The 19,176-nt window shown below is 38.5% G+C and overlaps 2 protein-coding genes across 2 annotated transcripts; one reads left to right on the top strand and one right to left on the bottom strand.

Moving 5' to 3' along the window:
* Nucleotides 1-797: 797 nt before the first annotated feature.
* LOC123980549 (C-C chemokine receptor type 5-like) lies at nucleotides 798-5,893 on the bottom strand. The gene is made up of 4 exons (XM_046064986.1): nucleotides 5,752-5,893; nucleotides 3,823-3,875; nucleotides 1,998-2,159; nucleotides 798-1,889 (listed from the first exon to the last, which is right to left on the bottom strand). The coding sequence occupies exons 2-4, from the start codon at nucleotides 3,866-3,868 to the stop codon at nucleotides 988-990; spliced, it is 1,110 nt and encodes a 369-aa protein (XP_045920942.1). The 5' UTR covers nucleotides 3,869-3,875; nucleotides 5,752-5,893; the 3' UTR covers nucleotides 798-987.
* A 5,869-nt stretch (nucleotides 5,894-11,762) lies between these two features.
* Nucleotides 11,763-19,149, top strand: vbp1 (von Hippel-Lindau binding protein 1). Its single transcript, XM_046065576.1, has 6 exons — nucleotides 11,763-11,904; nucleotides 13,300-13,424; nucleotides 14,408-14,474; nucleotides 14,940-15,038; nucleotides 15,288-15,426; nucleotides 16,595-19,149. The coding sequence occupies exons 1-6, from the start codon at nucleotides 11,824-11,826 to the stop codon at nucleotides 16,669-16,671; spliced, it is 588 nt and encodes a 195-aa protein (XP_045921532.1). The 5' UTR covers nucleotides 11,763-11,823; the 3' UTR covers nucleotides 16,672-19,149.
* Nucleotides 19,150-19,176: the final 27 nt, after the last annotated feature.

Here is a 19,176-nt window from a genome sequence, read left to right as displayed (position 1 = left end):
CACTGTAAACAGAAGATTTTAGTTACTTACGTGTTTGAAGGCGAGCGAGCAGCAGCTTTCACTTTATGTCACCTGAGATACTTAATCTGTTAAACTGACGAACTGCTACTCTGCACTGCGTTCAGAGCATTAATAAGATGTTTTTGTTTACAATTCGCAGCTGAGCTCGTGACAGAGAGTCACGGGACCTGAACGAAAGTGAAAGTGAAGGTGAAGACGCATCAGATCAAGTTAAAACGTGTAAACCACAAGCAGAGTCGACAGAAACACAGTCTACCTGTTTTTATTTTAGATTAAAGTTTGGACCAGAACTGAACAACAAAACTCACTAATGTGAAATTCATTTCACACATGGGAGAAAAATTCTGATGAGAACAGAAGCTGTCAGACCGTTTGATAGCTGTCTGCAAACAATACCATAAACAGCAGGTGGAGCTGCTAGGCGAGTTTTATTAACAGATCCATGGTTAACCTGTTTGCAGTCTCTATGCTATGCTATGCTATGCTATCTGGCTGCAGGTGTGCATCATATTTACAAGTAGTATCAATGTTCTTTTCAATCTCTCCTCCATAATAGACTAGTCAGTATTTTATATTTCATGTAGGGGAGACCGGGTATGGTTGTAACACTTGTTGGGCAACTGAGCTGTTTTCAGGAGCAGCGTTTTCTGTGGAAGATGGTAACTCTTTTTCAACTGACTTTTTTACTTTGCTAAACTGTTACATGTAAAAAAAAAAAAAGATATATGACACAAAAAAGTAAAGGGAAAAAACAAAAAGCATAATTTGACCTTTATTCGGTAAACCATATGTTATTGCAAATAATAATAATATGAGCTCAAAAATTACAAAATGAACACACACTTCAGTTATACATGAAATATAAGGTAGACATGCTTCTCAGTTTGGGTTAATTCTTCACACACTAACACTGGTTATACTCTGCAGGTGATGTCTGTAAAGCACATTACATCTGACTTCCACCTCCTACTCGATGAAAGTGGAGGTGATCTCATAGGACCTGGACACGACTGAGCTTTTCCTGAATGAGCTATCTGATAAATCTCTGGCAAAGTGAATCCCAGGCACACATTTGCTCAGCAGCTGCACGACTTCTTTCCTAAACGTTTGTCGTACAAAAGCGTATATGATGGGGTACAGGCAGCAGTGAGTGTAGGCAAAGGCCTCGGTCACTGTTACTGACACCATTAACTGCCCTTCCTGTTTGCAATCAAGCAGTAATTTACCTGTAGATTTCAGAAACCTCAAGAAAAGGCAAATGTTATATGGACCCCAGAATAAGAAAAAGGCCACAGCTACGGCCATGATCATCTTGTCAACGCGGTGCTTCTTTCCACTCCTCATGTTCACTAGCGTGGGGATCATCCTGGAGTAGCAAACTACCATCACCAACAAGGGAATCAGAAGACCCAGTATGTTTATTGCCAAGAGGTCATAAGTCTCCCAGTCATCGTTTTCAGGTAGGTAGGCACAGCGCAGCACGCCAGACTCGTCTGTCAACTTTGTAAAGACAAAAGCCGGTAGAGAGACACTCATGCTCAGCATCCAGATGAACACAGTCAGAGCGATGCCTTTCCTCAGAGTGCGATATCGTGGTACTGCTTGCGCGTGCATGAGGACGACGTAGCGGTCCAGCGTCATGACAACGATGAAGAAGATGCCGCTGAAGAACCCGATGTTGTGGAAGCCAGCGATGAAGCGGCACATAAAGTCTCCGAAAGTCCATTCACTGACCACAGAGTAGTGAGAGTAGAAAGGCAGCGTGAGGACGAACAAGAGGTCGGAGAGAGCCAGGTTGAAAAGGCAGATGTCTGTGAAGTTAGTCTGGTTTCTGTGCTTCACCAGGACACACACCACGAGGCTGTTACCTGAGAGAGGGGGGAAATGTCAAATCTGTAAGAACACTGTGTATCATATGCATTTCAGCTTTGTAAAGTAATAGTCTTGTGCACACACGCACACACACACATACGTACTTACGAAGCCGAGAATGAAAACCAAACTATATAGAGTGGGCAGAAAAACCCTGCCAAAATCTCCCACATGGTCGTAGTTGCAAGGAATGAACTCTCCCACATCCCCTCCATAATAAGATGAATAATCATACACGTCGTAGGTGGTGGCATTTTCTTCACCATCTGCAGACAGATAATTAGTTTTAAATTTCAACATTTACAACATTTCAGCTTATTTTCGTTCTCACAAAAGTGAGTACAGCCCTCAGATTTTTGTAAATATTTGATTATATCGTTTCATGTGACAGCACTGAAGAAATGACACTTTGCTACAATGATATAATCAAATATTTACACAAATGTGAGGGGTGAACTCACTTTTGTGAGATACTGTAATTTCTGCACATTTGAATATAATGAAATGCATTAAAACCTTCAGGTTACCTGTATAACAAATGCTGCTAGTAGGGGTGAATGGAATTTAGTTTCTGGTGCTCAGAGCATTAAACAAATTGATTACATTTTTTTAACTACATCATCTCAACCATTTTCACAAGGACTATTTTTTACTCCTTTTTTTAAAAGACTTGTTCAAGTGAAAGGTGTTAACAGTAAAGGTCTAATTACTCATAGACAGGAGCACTGTTCATAGAAAGTGTTTTTAAATGTAATTTTAGTGCTGTGAGCACTGCAAAGATAACACTGTATTAGTGTAAAGTCAGAAATATTGAACAGAAATAAATACAAGTAGGCTAAATACAATAAAATGTACAAAATCTATCTGTATATAAAACCCTAACTATTTACAAGGGCTGTTACCATGGTCATTGTATTTAGAGTGAATGAGTCCCCAAAGTAATAATGAAGTTTATTATGCCACCTGCTGGTCTTCACAGGTAATTTACTCCACTTTATTTTGTCAGTGAGGTTATGTGCCTTTTCAGAAAACTCTGACATTTGGAATAATAATAATAACAATTGTTTTTATTATTATACAGGTTATTGGAGTTACTGAGTTATGAGGCTACTACAACTACCACCAACACAAGATACTAATAGTAATAATAATGTGGTTTATATTCCTTTTTTCCCCCCAAAACTGAAGCAGTTTGGTTTTAACAATGTCTACTGTAGGCATCTAAAGCCAACAAAACAGCTATTCCTGTTTCTAAATCACCATCCTCAATAGTAAATAGTAGTAAAGGACAGTAAGAAAGTAATACTTGTGTTGTGATTTGGTTTGAAAACTCTGAATTCACTTATTTTGACAAAAAGATAAAAATCTGAATATCTGACTCCTCCCACAGCCACAAAGTCTTCAACAAGCTTGTGAAATTATAGGGCCCTAGTATCAGTGTAATCAATTATCAAATATAAAAAGTTAAAGTATTAAAGTATTTCATCATATTTAGCAACATATAATAACCTGGTTGTTATTATTATTATTTATTATTATTATTATTATTATTATTAATATTATTATTATTATTAATCTCTATCTCTCTCTCTCTCTCAGCCAGACATGGCAGAGCATGAGGACCACAGTCCCACCAAGACCCACCCTTGGCTACTTTGACCACAATATCAGACCACAGCCAGAAGTCCACAATCTGTCTCTAAGTTCCCCCAGGGAAGAGCTCCATAGCTGGGCTGTAAATCTCCAATCTCGAAGAAAACCAGGAGTTTAAGGACGTCACTTTGGGCACTGGGAAGTCATAAGGGGCGATTTTCCCCACTTTGTTTAACATTTCAAAGACTAAATAATAAGTCAATTAATCAAGAAAATAATATGCAGATCAAAAGATAATGATTATTGATAATAATAGTCAGTTGCAGCTCTACTAACCAGAGACAGAGGAGGTCAGGCTGACAAGCAGAAGGATCCAGATCATCTTCTCCCTGTCAGAGAGGAGACAGTTTTATTAGAGGAAGAAGATTTAAATGTATAAAAACAGGACTGATTGTAGATCAATTGTATCCTGAATGTATTTAAGTGAATCCTCATCAGGAAGAAGTTCTTCCTTTAAGGTTTGTAATTCTTAAAGATCTGTCAAAAATCTAATTAAATATTTTTCAAATCAAGTCTTGGGTAGAACTCCTCAGTCCTCATTTTATAAACTCTCCCATGAATACCAAAGACACCACGTGCACATCACATCAATGGTTTGCATCATCTCTGAACAGGGTTGTTCAACGGTGCTCAGGTCAAAAGAGAACAGACTCATGAAGATTTGTTCAAACATAGAAGAACAAAACACACAACTCTGTTCATCCTCATATAGCTGCACTGTGGACGTCCAACCTGTTCTCACTCCCAACTCGTCATATATCGACACTTGGTCAAGCCCCGGTGGCATCAGTCTCCACAGCGTCATAGTTCAATGCACTAGCATCACTTTTGGATGGCATAGGTAATATTTAATAGAAAAGAGATTAAAGAGGTGGTTGGGGTGGATGGAGGTCCAGAAACTGGACTTTCAACCAGGAGACCCCTGTTCATTTCCCATGTGAGACAAGAGAGTAAATGTTTTCATTGAAGTTAGGCTATATAGGTTCATCCGGCTCATGTCCTCACTGTTGTTTCTGGGAGTTTAGAGTTCAAGTTTATGTTCTACAGTTTGGCTACTAGATTTACACAATAAAGTCATCAGATAATGAAATACTAACCTTTTGTTATTCATAAGAAGTCTGTTGGCCAGGTGATTAAATGTGAACATTCAGTAATAATTTAGGAAATGCATTTGCATTAGGATCCATAAACACACTGGTCTTAGACATTGATCCAGATCAACAACAGTGTAATAACTGCTGTATTTATGACACTGACTTATATGGCAGAAAATTGTGTCCTCTTACATTTAATCTTTTATTATTATTATGGCTTATAGATATATATGTATTGTGTTTTTTATCCTTTCCTAACCTTTCCTCTCCTATACTCCTTATGTTAGTCCGTACACATTTAGGCTACTAGGGTTTAGGTCAGAGCTGTGAGATTGTTTTGGTGTTTTCCCCCACTTATTGCTCCTCTCCTCTCCTGGAATTTTTATGCAAGGCCGAGAGAGGATCAGTTCCCAAAAACATAGAAACCGAGACTGTGTAAATGGTTTTGCATCCCTTTGTTCGGGGCCACATGCCCCGAAGCTGTCCTAGGCAGCAGGTCTCTGCATTGCTGTATATGCGTTTTAGTACTTCTGTTTAATCTCTTTTATTCATAAATTCTTAAAAGACAACGGTTGGTCAATTATTTGCTTAATCCCTCACCAGCGAGATACAATTTCCACGACACAAACAAATCTGGAGAAACCTCCACAGCTGCATTACAATATTGAATGTGTTGGCTGAATAGTTAAAAGAAACTGAATCATCGCTGTTGAAGCTATTATTTTGTTGCGCACTTTATAAACACTCAGCATCCGCTAACATTCTTCTGTGGACAAACTGCGCAGCTACTACATAATCTGTCCAAACAAATGTCGACAAAGAAGCGTTAAACAAAGTAAAAGTTAGAGAGTGTTTGAATGTGTCCTCATTGTCTTGTCATTTACGAACTCCAAACAACTCTGGAGTTTAATTCCTGGAGGAGGTTTTCCAGGTTCAGATGAAAAGAGTTCAATAAGGAACTGAATACCTATAAAAACTTCGTGCCGCTTTGAATCGATTTTCTGATCTGCGTTGACGTTAAATTAACGTGTAAACAAACAGTAAATGTTCCAGTCAAACACAATTAACTCAACACAAACTATAAATCATACAGAAGCTTTCAGTTACTTACGTGTGTGAAGGCGAGCGAGCAGTAGCTGTCCCACCTTATGTCACCTGAGATCTGTTAAACTGACGAACTGCTTCTCTACACAACACTGACGTTACAGGCGACAAAGAGGACATTTCTGTTCATAACTTTAATCAGCTGAGCTCGTAAAAAAGACTCGCACGTGATCTAAAGGACAGTCGCTTAGGTCACGTGCGAGTCATTTTCACTGAAAAGATGTTGATGTGAAGTTGGTCAAGTAAAACGCAGTGTAAACCTTCCCTCAGCTCCTCTGTCCAACAAACAGCCTCGACTGAAACACAGTCTGCATGCTCCCCTGTTTCCATCTCGATCTCAAAATAGACAAGTCAGTATTTTATGTTGTTTCATGCATTTGTTCTGTGACACAGTTTATAAAAAATGTTAAATATTGGAGTCACCTGTCAATCAATCACTGAAGACTTGGTGAGTTTATTCATGCCACATGATGTCATCTGCATCGTTTGACGCTGTTGGTCCATGAGGCTGCTTTTTCCTGCACACCCAGACAGACCTCTGACCTTTTCACCTGTCTCACTGTCTTCATGCACTCAGAGAAATAAACAGGTTGAGAGTGAGAGACAGGGGGGGACCAACATCTGATTAGACCCATCAGGACTAACAGGACTCTATCTAATGGACCCATTTCTAATAAGCATTGGTTGAAGACCTGAGCCATAAACCAGCAGACTCAAAGATTCTGTTTTAAGCGCCAGAAACCTACTTTTGATATAAAATGCACATTTTATTCTATATGATTTATGATACACAGCTACAGTTTAACCTGGTATGTAAAATATAACTAACATATTTGATGTAATTACCTGAGGTGCGATCCTAAGCTTTCCCAATGTTTGTAAATGTATTGGTGAAAACCATAGTTTGGTCTGAGGCGAAGGGTCCATGGGTCCTACCATGCTCTGCCACTGCAGTGAACATCACCGTTTTGAATCAAAACATTTTCTTAAAGCATTTCTTCTCAACTAAATACATGCATGGCTTAGAGTGCTACGTGTAGGTTTACCTTCTTACTGATATAAGGTATCATGTAAATAATGTTTTGAAGATGTTGAAATATCATTTGGGATTTTTTTACAACCCACAAAGCCAGAGAAACAATGTCCTAATCAAAAAAGGTTTCTTTTTTTATTTATTTATTATCACTATCATCATTATTATCATTATCAGATTATCTCACATACAATAAGATTTACTCCACAGAGCATTAGTAGGTGTTCTGTCTGCTATTTAGTAGCAAAGGTGCAGATGGTACATTACATGGCAGGTAAAATGTTGACTATTTATCACCTGATAGTCGAACAATGGCAACAGGTATTGGAGATAATGTAGTTGCTAACTTTAAGCACTTCTACCATCTCAACTACCCGTATGAGATTATCAGTTGATTCATCATCATACCTGATGACCTCATGCACTGTATTCAAACCAATTTCCCCACCCATGCAACTATGTAACAGGTGGCATGCTGGCGTTGTTTTTTTAAGTCTGCTTCACCACTGATTTGTGTTTCTCTTACTTTTACTGAGCACAACTGTTTCCCTATCCCCAACCAGTTTTTTCCTGCTATGCTTAACCTCAACCTGACCTTACCCTAACCCTCTATATAAATAAAGTTGAGCTTAGTTGAGTTAATAAATTTTCATTAAAGTCTTTAAAGAAAAAGTTTAACTCTACTTCCCATCTCTGTCACTCGATCACTCCTGTTGGGATGGCAAGCAGACTTTTTTTCCTCCTTCACTCCATCTCTGAAGATGTGATTAATAGGATATCTGTTACTGCTTATATATTGTTCAATGAACAGTGATGTGTTGTCACGTGCCTCACTTACCTAATTATACATAGTCCGTGGTGGTGAAGAAATGGGGCCAAAGCTTATTAGAATAAATTCCTCAGGGAAATGTGTCAGAGTATCATCTCTAAAATTTTACCCACATGGCGTTTATGGTGTAAACTCTGGAAAATTGATGTTCTCTTTCTTGGTGGAAAAGTGTTTATTTCTCTGAGGAATACACCTTGAACGTCTTGTTATGTCAGTGGTTACACATTTACAAGAGAGATATTCTGCTGTCGGACTTACCCTGAAAGCAACTTCGCTGCGGCAGCGACACCAGCGAGTGACGAAAAGACCCCATACCCCCCACTTATTAAGTGCCCCATCCAAGAAAACAGTATCTGGCTTCACACACAGTTTCTGGGAGGAACATTCACTTATTAGTTAAATATAATTACTTTTCACATGGCTTTTTTGTTACATTTTCCATGTTTTTAATTATAATAGTAACAATAAAAAAAATCTAAAATATTCAGGGCAAATAGCAAACATCTTTTTAGATGGGGGGCGGTAAGGGACCTGGATAATGGATAAGGGGGCGCTGGCCTAAAAAAGGTTGAGAACCACTGATCTAGTACTTTACTTTGAGTATTTCCATTTAAATGCAACGTTATACTTCTACTCTACTACAACTCAGAGGGAAAAATACTGAATGTTTTACTCCTGTTCACTGAAAACCATGGATCTCCAAATTTGTTGATTTTGAAGGTGAATTTTTGATGAAGTGAAGGATTAAGTGTTCCTTTATGGGTTAGGAAAAATTTACTTGCTCAACAGTTAAAACCTCCCCCCAGATTACCTGGAAAATGCATCGTCATTCTGAAAACAGGACTGTAAAAGTGACTTCAGAGATGTGGTTCTCACAAAACAGCAACGCTACAAACATGATGATCTTATAGAATATCTGCCTCTCATCAGCTGCAGTATATCTACACAGGTTCTTCCGCCACTCAGCACCAGATTGTTTGGTCAGATACATTAATAGTTACCTGGCAGACCTCACTTGTGAAATCTCTTGCTTGTGACTCTACTGTTGAATATTTCCCGTGAATAATGCCTTCTCTGTTGTGCTCCAGGACCACGTTGTCTGCCTTCTCTTTGAAACCCTGCCTCTCCATTTTAATGCCAGCAAGCCACACCAATTATTCCCGCCACCACTCCAGCCACTGCCTGCTGTCCACTGCGCTTCCCAACCATATCTTCAGCTCACGCCATCTTCATTCCTCACTCCCTTTACAATAAATATCTTTTACACTTTAAAAACTGCCTTGTCCAATGTGTGCTTAAGAAGCTAAATGTAATACATAAAGTATCTGAATACTTCTCCTGCATGAAGCTGTCAAATGTGACACAGGAAACTGGGGGTTTAGAGTCAAACGCAGACACCAAGCTAGATTGCACCCCACGTACAAAGGCAGAGAAAAAATGTCCTATCAAATGTAAAGGTGAAAAATTATATATATATATATATATATGTCTGTGTGTGACACACACACACACCTCTGTCTATCTATCTATCTATCTATCTATCAAGGTACAAGTGCTTGCGTTCAGTATTGCCATTTCATGCTGTTTTATATTTCTACTCCACTACAAATGTCAAATATGGTAGCTACTTTTTATTTCATTGACATTTGTCTGACAGCTTTAGTTACTAGTTACATTTCAGATTACAATTTTTCATATACCTACAAGATACGATGCATTGCTGTAAATTAAACTACCCAACAGTGTAGTATAAAGTAGTAAACATGAGCTCAACTGCAAACATCTGGAGCAGTAAAATGCATCATGAAACTTAATGCAGCAGTAAAAAAAATCATATATAAAAATAAAAACTGATGGGACCATCTTTCTGCAAAATTAGTACTTTTATTTTTATACTTTTAAGTACATTTTTGTAAGGGGGCTGCAGTATATGTGAGTAAGTTGAGGACCAAAACACTAGACACTGGAGCTGAGTTCAGTGATTTATTAAATCAAAGCGAGCTAACTTACAGGCAGTGGCTGAGTCCGGAAGTAAAAAAACAAAAGCACAGAGTACATACATCCAAACACAGGCGGATACACAGAATGCAGGAGACAGAGCAAGACAGCTCCACGAAACAACCACAATAAACCAACAACGACTGGACGTAACACGGGCAATAGGAAGTGAGGCAAATGAGCGGGGCAGGAACAGAAAACAGATGGATCATATTAAGTAGAACAGAACAGGAAGCAAGGCTAAACACAGACAACTTCAGAATGAAACAGGAAGTTAAGTACATGGGAATACACAAGGCAAAGGACTAAATAAAGCTTACAGAACACAAAACCAAACCTATGAAAGCAGACTAAACAGGAAAACATGAACACAAAACCACATTCCTAACTATTTTTACTTGAGTACAATGACAGGCTTTTTTCCTAGGACAATTTTAGCTTACACCAACTTGTATTATTAGTTTGCAGACGTTTCACAAAGCACTGAGCAAAACATTTCTTAAGAAACACTGGATTACAGCAAGACCCACATCTAAACAAAACCTTCCAACGATCATTTTAAAGAACAACTAAGCCATGGTGAAAGATAAGAATATACAGAGAATATAAATGTATCTACACTACATTCCTTACTAAGCTGCAGTGAAAAGTAAACAACCTTAACTTTGGAAGATACCACTTGATTTGTCTAACCCAGATTGCTGAAGTCTCATGTTAGTTTCAGTCAAACCTTTGTATGAACAGAACGAGAACATTGACTGTCCAATATTGAACTGCATCATACATGGGTTAAATATTGTTAGCCAACTATATGGGAATGTGGGTATTCTTTGTGAGAATGGTTTTCAAAGGATGACCTCTGTGCCAAGATAATGAACTTCAGCCATGTCATGGATTTAGTTACCAAGGTGGGAGGTGAGAACCGGTCTCTCAATAATAGGAAGTTTGTTGCCTTTTTGGATTAAGTAGGAGCTGGGATGGGGCTTTACAGTTGCACGCTGTGATCAGATGGATGTGCAGGAGAGGCTTTTTTGCACTGCACACTGAAATCCCAGTGTTCTTGGAGGACAGCCTTCACTGTAATAGAAGTTGTTACTGCAGTAAACTCACGGAGAAAGATTTTTTCTGCAACATGGCATGAGGGTCCATGTGAAAAAGTATTTGAGTTCTAAGTTTAATCTCAGAACTCAAATAAACACGTGACCCTCATCCTCTTCTGTAGATCTTAAGTAAAAATGTGTCTAACTCACAGGATTGTTGATAATGTTGTTCCAAAGTAACTGTGAACCCTATGCAGTATTTTTGTTTTACCAGAATTTGGGAATACATATATAACACCACAAGAGGGAGTAGACTTACAACTAATTTGGTTCCCTTCAGGTTCAAGAGCTGTATGGGAAAGGACCCCTTCATGTACTCGGCTGTAATAATGTAGAAAGGGCTACCAATCATCATTAAGATGATTAACTCTTCACCTTCATTTTAAAAGTGATTACCAGTATGAACGGTATAGTTAATGGGCTGTTGTTCTAGGAATGGCACTTTAGCATTATAATAGCATTGTCTATTATTATGATTGTGTGGATTAATTTAAATTTGTTTTAATTTAATGAACTTTGTTATATATTGTAGCATGAATATTGTGATTGAAAGAGTTGAACTGCATAGCGGAATGTTTATGGATTGACATCATTGTATATTGTAGCCTATATATAATTGTGAAGTGATTAGAAGCTGCTAGCAGCCCTTTCACTGCCTTTTCAAGATAATAATAGGCTAATAATTATGTTCATTCAATCATTCAATCAATTAGTTATCAATTATTTGTTGGTTGTATTTTGCATAATTAATCTGCAAAGGAAATAGCAAATAAATGAAAAAATGTAGAGGAGTAACAGTATTTGCCACAAGTAGACTTAAAGTACTCTACATTTAGAATACCTGAGTAAATGTACTTAATTACTTTGTAATACTGCAAAACAAAACCTTTGGACACCAAAGAAAACACGAATAAAAACAAACAGGCTACCATAAATCTAACTTGAAAACTGAACAAAAACTAAAAACTAAGACCAAACTCCAGCAGTTTCCTGACGGCAGTAGTACTAACAGCAGTTGCAGCCTGCGGCCGCTAGAGGCGCCCGAGCCTGCGCGCTGCTCTCCAGACGGTTGACGCCCGGACTTGTACGTAAGGAAGGAAGGAGCAGCCTCTCTCCAAGATGGCGGCGACCATAGACAACAGCAATGCCGTACAGGCGACAAAGAAAAAGCACCTCGGGATCCCTGAAGCCGTGTTTGTGGTGCGTAAAACCTGACATCTTTCACATTATCACCTGTCGACAACGGGCTTAGACCGCAGAAAACACACTTTTTATTCCTGTAGCCTGTGTGCTGGTTACGAGCTAGTTAGCTGAATTAGCAACAGAGCTAAGTGAGTAAATCCTGCTGTGTGTGCAGGCTGGGCGGCTGCTCACGTCCATCTATGGTCATTAACAGTGTCTGTGAGCTAACGCTAGCTGCTTCTTATTTTCAGTTTACCTCGTTTCGTCTTTAGGCTTTTAAAGTGTTTTAGTTAGCCAGTTAACCCTGAGCTGTTCGCTAATAAACCTATTGCTGTCATTTAAAATAGCGTTAGCTGCATCTCCTCCTCACGACATCCTTTATTAAATGTTAATATTAAAACTATACACAGTTTAACAACGCGTTCAGACTGGCAGGCATAATTCAGTATTGTAACAAGTACAGGTTGAATTTTGTGCTCCTTTAAACACGCAGGTTGTTGCACTGAATGAACATCTTAACTTCCAGGTGCAGCTCTGGCGCATGTCAGGTTGGAGCCCAGCAAAGAGTCCCAGGACGATTAAAGCAGAGGGTTTCAATTAAAATAAATTACATTACTTAAGATCAAAAGGAGGTATCTAAATGTGTGTGTTTTGGTTAGAGAGAGAGAGAGAGAGTTCAGCTGTACAGTAGTTTTGATTATGTGTTAGGTGTGGTCTGTTCTGTCAAACAGCAATATTAAGCTGTTTTGGCTTAATCTGTCTGTCTGTGTGATCATATAACATAAACATGATCCCTTAGGCATCCAGGAGCAAAACTGACCTAGTAAACTGAAGGAGGGGCTCCTTTATCAACCTTTATCTGAAAGGGGAGGCCCACAGTCTCGGACTTTGAAAACCCCTAGATTAAAGAGTATTTACTCCCGTATTTGGTGTAGAACACGTCACTTCTTGCCACACATAGAATAAAGCAGTACTAGTTGTTTTGTCAGCAGGTGATCACGCAGGAGGAATTTTTCACAACCAGTATCTGTCTCAGTGTCCCGCCAAGGAAGTTGAATGAATGAAAGCTTCATTTCAAACAATTTTTTTTTTTTTTAAAGGAAGAAGTATAAGCTTATTTAATCCTACCCCTTCTCCACTACTCATTAGTAATCATCAAATTGGCTTCATGTATCCTTTTGTAACGCATACTTTACAAGTACGTTTGCATGGCATCAGATCAAGCTATTTTCACAATATAAAAGCATATGTTTTTTTAATTTCACACTGACTACAACAAGGTTTTGAGCAGGAGAGTTGAGTTGTTGAAGCCTAAATCTTAATTGTTGCTGTTTTCCATTGTTTGTTGTTTGAGTGGTGTTTTTTTTTTTTTCTGAACTCTTTTTTTTGGGTGCTCTCTGCTCGATCTTACAGGAGGATGTCGACTCTTTTATGAAGCAGCCAGGCAACGAGACGGCAGATTCAGCATTGAGGAAACTGGACGAACAGTACCAGAAATATAAATACATGGAGCTCAACCTGTCTCAAAAGAAACTCAGGTAACACCAAGACACCTCGTCTACTCACATAAAATATACTGACTCTGGGGTATGTCTTTAATGGTTCAGTTTCCTATGTTCACATGTACGGCCAGGACTGCATTATTTAAAAATAAAAACACACTGTATAACGGGCTGAAAGAAGTCTGACTAGGACTTCTTACCCTTGGAAAGGGACTTACCCTCATACTGCCAAAAGAAAATTAACTGGGTAATATTCTGTATTTGTTACATTAAGAGCTGGTGAAATCTGATGTATCTTTTTTCCCCAACACATTATGCGTACTGTATCAAACTCTATGGTTACGTATTTAAAATCCCTGAATTTTCAACGTACATGAAAAGCACATTCGGCTCTCAAGGTTCTTGGTATGATAACGGAGATCTAAGTTTATTGCATCTGAGCTCTCATGTTTTAAAAATGGCACTGGACATAGAGCTGACACATGTTTATTTAGATATGTTTAAACATGATGCTTATAGTTTGGATACAGGTCAATGTATTCTGCATCATCTCATGTCGTATTTCGATTGGTTTGAGTGTAGACGTAGTAAAAACAGTAATTTTGTGACACTTTGGTCTTAAATGTAAGAATTTTGTCGCAGGCTGTCTTTCGACCAGCTATGGACTTGCTGTTAAAGGCCATTTATAAATCACTGTTTTGGATTTACAACAAAAGATTTCACCACCGATCTATCAAGTGTCATCATCGGTCAGCCCAAAATCACTCTGTGTACAGCAGACTTTAGTCATTAGCAAGTGGACGAACATTTAATAAATAAAATCATCACTTATAACTATAATATCTTTTGAGCCACTTTGAAAATGTTGTTGTTTGAAGTTAGCCTCACCTTCGTGTACAGAAATTCACAGCATGCTGTTATAACATCCACATTGCATTTGGCTGTGTAATCATGTAATGACTTCATTAATGCCTTACGTACTTACTTGACTAAAACGTTTTTCTTCTCTTAATGTGCAGGTTGAAAAGCCAGATTCCACAAATCACACAGACGCTAGAAATCCTAAGGCACATGCAGAAGAAAAAGGTGCTTATCGTCTTTGTAAACAAACGGGCTGTAATCTGTTTTTCCAAACATTTTGGAATTTAACAGTGAACCTGGTTGTAATATGTGTATACATATTGGAATTTGGTTTTATGATTTGTTGCTGATTTATGTGTCTGAATGTGAATCATCTGATGAGGGATAGGTCGTGTAAATGACCAGAAATTAAAATATAGTATTATGTTATTCAAAAACGTAAAAAACAACAGTTCTGCATATATTGATACATGTCACTGTATAAACTCGCTAAATTGTTTCCTGATGAACTTAATGATTCCCTTAAGATTAAAACTCCTCAGTAGTTTATTCAAAAACTTTTAAATGAAAATAAATATAGGCTGCTTGTCTCTGTATCTGAGCAGTTACCTCGAAAGCCAGGTAAGTGTGATAAAACAATTATTAATGGAGGCCTTCTGACCAGTTTTCTGTAATGTTTTCTTTTCCCAGGAGACCACAGACCCCATGGAAACACACTTCCTATTGGCTGACAATGTTTACTGCAAGGCCTTAGTGCCGCCCACCAATAAAGTCTGCCTATGGTTAGGGGTAAGTTATTTACTGGTGTGTAGCCTTTCATCACAAAACCATGTCTGAGAGCAATTATACGGGAGACGGATGAAGGAACAGACGTGCATGGAATATGTGGGTAGACTTTTGAAAGTTCACTTTTAAAACAAAAAATGTACACTTAAGCATGATGAATGAAGTAATGGTGATGCTCAGGAGAGGTCATGCGCTGAGTCGGTTGTCTTCTTGACCTCTGGAAGCTTTAACCTCCAACATTTTCCCCAAAAGGCTAACGTCATGTTAGAGTACGACATCGATGAAGCCCAGGCTCTCCTAGAGAAGAACCTTTCAACAGCATCTCGTAACCTAGAGACACTCGAGGACGATCTGGATTTCCTGCGAGACCAGTTCACCACCACCGAAGTCAGTATCCTTCCACCATGTAGTCCACTACTGATTCAACCTGTTCTGCAGAGCTGTTTTTGTGATACAAACTCGTTGTTTTCCTTAGTGATGGGGGAAACAAAGCTTTCTGAATCTGTGAATCACTCTGAAGCAGTTGCGTTGAATAGTTCGGAGCATTTGATACAATCAAAAATTGTGACATCCTCTGGCAAACCCTTGGTATTGTCTTTGTATGCATGGATAAAATCATGACCATGATACGTAGTCAGAATACAAATGGTCTTACTGATCTTATCATTATTTTTGTTTAATAAAGCTTGAATTATTAAAAAAAAACGCATAATGTTTAAACAGAGTCTACAGCTCTGTTTTTAAATACTGCGGCAGATCAACGCATCCCATATTATTAAAGATTTAGGAAAAGTCATTAAACGAGTCCCGAGCATTTGATGCCGTCTAAAACGGTGGCGAACCCTTGGTGTTGCATTTGTACTGATGGATTAAATCAGTGGTTATCAAACTTTTTCTGTCACCCCCCCTTTCAGAATTCAGAATTGCCAGCAAAAGTGGATTTCATTTTTAACAACAACAACAACAATACAGGCAGTTGAAATAAACAAGATTCAGGTTAGCAAAATAGCCTTGCTAGCATCAGAGCACTTTGTTTACGTCACCACACGAATCCTATTCATGCGTCTTTAGTTCTGCTCAACATCCACGATCACCCTTAGTATTAGTAGTAGTAGTAGTAGTATGATGTTCAATAATCCTTGTAGTATTGTATATTTTACAGCTGTGTCAGGAGTAAAGGGTTTATAATGAGCCTGGCCTTTACCAACTGCAATATTAAAGAAATGTACACGTAAATGCACCATTAATTATAAACCAGTAATATAATGTATGTGATTATGGCGGATCTGCATAATGAGTACTTCTAGTTTATTTTGCTTTGTACTTTGCTAAGATTTTTACTGCGGGACGTTACTACTTTACTTGAGTATTGCTACTTTTACTTTGAAAATTGCCAAATGCTTCTAAAATGGGTTTAAATATCCTGCCAGAATCAAACAGCCATACTGGTTAAAAATAACTGTCAGAAACTGGAAACTACACCTCCTGTACTCCTCCAGCTCTACTGCATTATACAGTTAAAATACTGCTGCTGTTCTTTAACTCACTGCTCCCTTCAGACATGGCACGAGTCTACAACTGGGACGTGAAGAGAAGGAGCAAAGAAAACCTCCTCAAATCAGCAGACAAGTCTTAATATCGACATGGCAGCGTCCACTCCCCCCTTCTGCTAACCTTCTTCTCCTTAGTCATATTAAAAAACCGACCCTGAAGTCATGTGTGTGTGTTCACCCCAGAGCTCGGCAGATAAGAAGGCATGTTTGAAATGTCTCTAGAAGTTTCAGTGTGCTGAATGAATGTGTGCACGCTTAGTTATTCTGTTTTGTTTTGAACATGCCTTCTGTCGGGTCGAGCTCAAACGTCCACCACTACTGTTTTCTGTTGATTTGTTACTTTTTAAAGTATTTTTTCAAGTAAAAACTAACAAAAAAAACAAAGGCAACGAGGCAACTTTTGTATTCTTTTTAATGATTTAAGTATGTTCCTGTTATCTTTGGGAGATTGTGAGTGAGGGCTCTCTCGCATCGTCTTTTGTTCCCGGCATTTTCCCTCCTTACAGACCGCTCAGTTCCTCAACCCGCATCACCGTTAACACATGAGACTTTTACTTGAGTTGTTAGTTCTTGAAAAGCACCCAGTTGCCGTTACGCTCAGTAGAATTGGGTTTGTAGGATGACAAAGATAACAACAGATGAAGTTGTTTACAGAATAAAACGAGTTCTGCCTTGTGGCTCCAGTTTTCACTCACTACAGGACTTTAAGGGGTTCAGAAGGATCGACTGGTCCTGCTCCAAACCGGCGCCTCCTCCTCCGTTCTCCTGACTTTACACACTCGAACCTCTTCTTCCTCTCCTCTCCGGTTTTCCTTCTCCCCCTCCTCTTCCCCTTTAGCCGCTGTTCTGTCTGTATTTATTTGTCTCTCACTGTATTCATTAAACAATGAATGAAGTAAAAGAAGAACATTTGGGCAAAGAGACGAGACCTTGACCTGTTGCTCTGTGTGTTCATTCTTCTTCAGGTTAGAAAAGGTTTTGCAACATGAAAATAATTATGAAGCGTTTCATTCATTGATATCTAACTGGAAAATAAGGACAGGATTTGATGATAATTTTAAAAATAAATCCGTAAATAAATAGACTAAATTACTAAAAGTATGTATTTATTGACTTTATTGATGTTGTTTCTACAAATCCCAGTAATTTGACCTATTTTATGCTGTATTAATTTATAAGTTAATAAATGATTTCTTATAGCAAATTTCAATGTCAATTGATGAAATGCTTAGTAATTCAGTCTATTTTGATTTTAACTGTCCAATTACATATAAAGGAATTAAAGACTTGACAAATGAATTGGATAACCATAAATAAATAAACCAATGTAATGCTTTATAATTATTTCCATTACACTTGTTGTCTCCTATAAGCTTATAATTTTCAACCTGTTGCTGAAATGATTGTTTTCCCCTCAGTTCATCCCTCCTGTCCTTTCTCCTACAGCTATATCTATAACTTTTCCCTGACTTCCTGCCGAATGTGGCTTCCTTGTGATTTTCCTTTCATTCATCCTTTCCTCTTCCAGCTTCAAACTTTGCAAAAAGAAGCCTAAAAAAGTTGCTAGTGAGAGGAAACCCTGTAAGCCATTCAGACTCAATGCATTCGTGCAGTTTTCTGAACAGGAAGCTGCTTTTTTGATTTGTTTTAAGGACGGGTTGCTATTTCTCAAAGCTGTACTGTTTACCCGCCTCAGTGCTCCTACCCAGTGGTCATTTGTGGGACTACAGTACATTTAACACTGTCCCCTCCCCCCCAAAGACAAAATTGCGACAACGATATTGCGATTTCCCAGTAAGTTATCAAATTGCTATAACATTTGGCATGAACCCGGCACTTTTGGTCAATAGTGGAGTGCAACTAAGTCTACCAACTCCAGGTTAGTTGTACTTTTGCTTACACTTGAGTATAGGACTGTATATAGTAAAACACTGACAGGGAACATTTTTCTGCATAAGTACTTTTAATTCTGACACTTTACACACTTACCTACTGTAAGGTCTTGAATGCAGGACTTTCACAGTATTTTGGAGTATTTTCACAGTGTGGTATTTAGTACTACTGCGACTTACTTAATTTAAGGTTCTTAATACTTCTTCCACCACTTCACTTTTGGGACACCTGTGTCTGGGCCTCCAGGTGAGACGGCTGCTTTTCCCGGTTAAGGCAGATGTGCGGGGTTTGTGGAGGAAGAGGAAACGGTCTCTCATTTAGAGGAAATTCAAGATGTTTTGAAAACCACTTACAAGGTTGATGCTGAAGATGTCAACAGTAGAGAGATACATCCATCGTCCCGAGCAACAAGATGAATACGCCTCCTCAGCTCATGTCAGTGACAGAACTCCAAACAATATCACGCAGATTCTTGGGCACATTTGGTTCTGCTGATGTTTGCGGCCTTCATGTGATGTCAGAACATTTTATATTAAATGTTCATACTGTATTACTTGAATTGGCAACTATGGTATTGGGAGTTCGACCTATGTCTATTTTCCCTCTTAAGCGTTTATTTCTCAAGCATTGCTGTTTTAACACAAATAAAAAGAAATTCAAAAATCTGATATGTGTTAATGGTAATGAAAATGGGA

This window comes from Micropterus dolomieu, linkage group LG12 (assembly GCF_021292245.1).
Source record: "Micropterus dolomieu isolate WLL.071019.BEF.003 ecotype Adirondacks linkage group LG12, ASM2129224v1, whole genome shotgun sequence".
Taxonomy (NCBI): domain Eukaryota; kingdom Metazoa; phylum Chordata; class Actinopteri; order Centrarchiformes; family Centrarchidae; genus Micropterus; species Micropterus dolomieu.
Note: the sequence above shows the minus strand (reverse complement) of the source record. Positions and strands in the feature narration are given on the sequence as shown.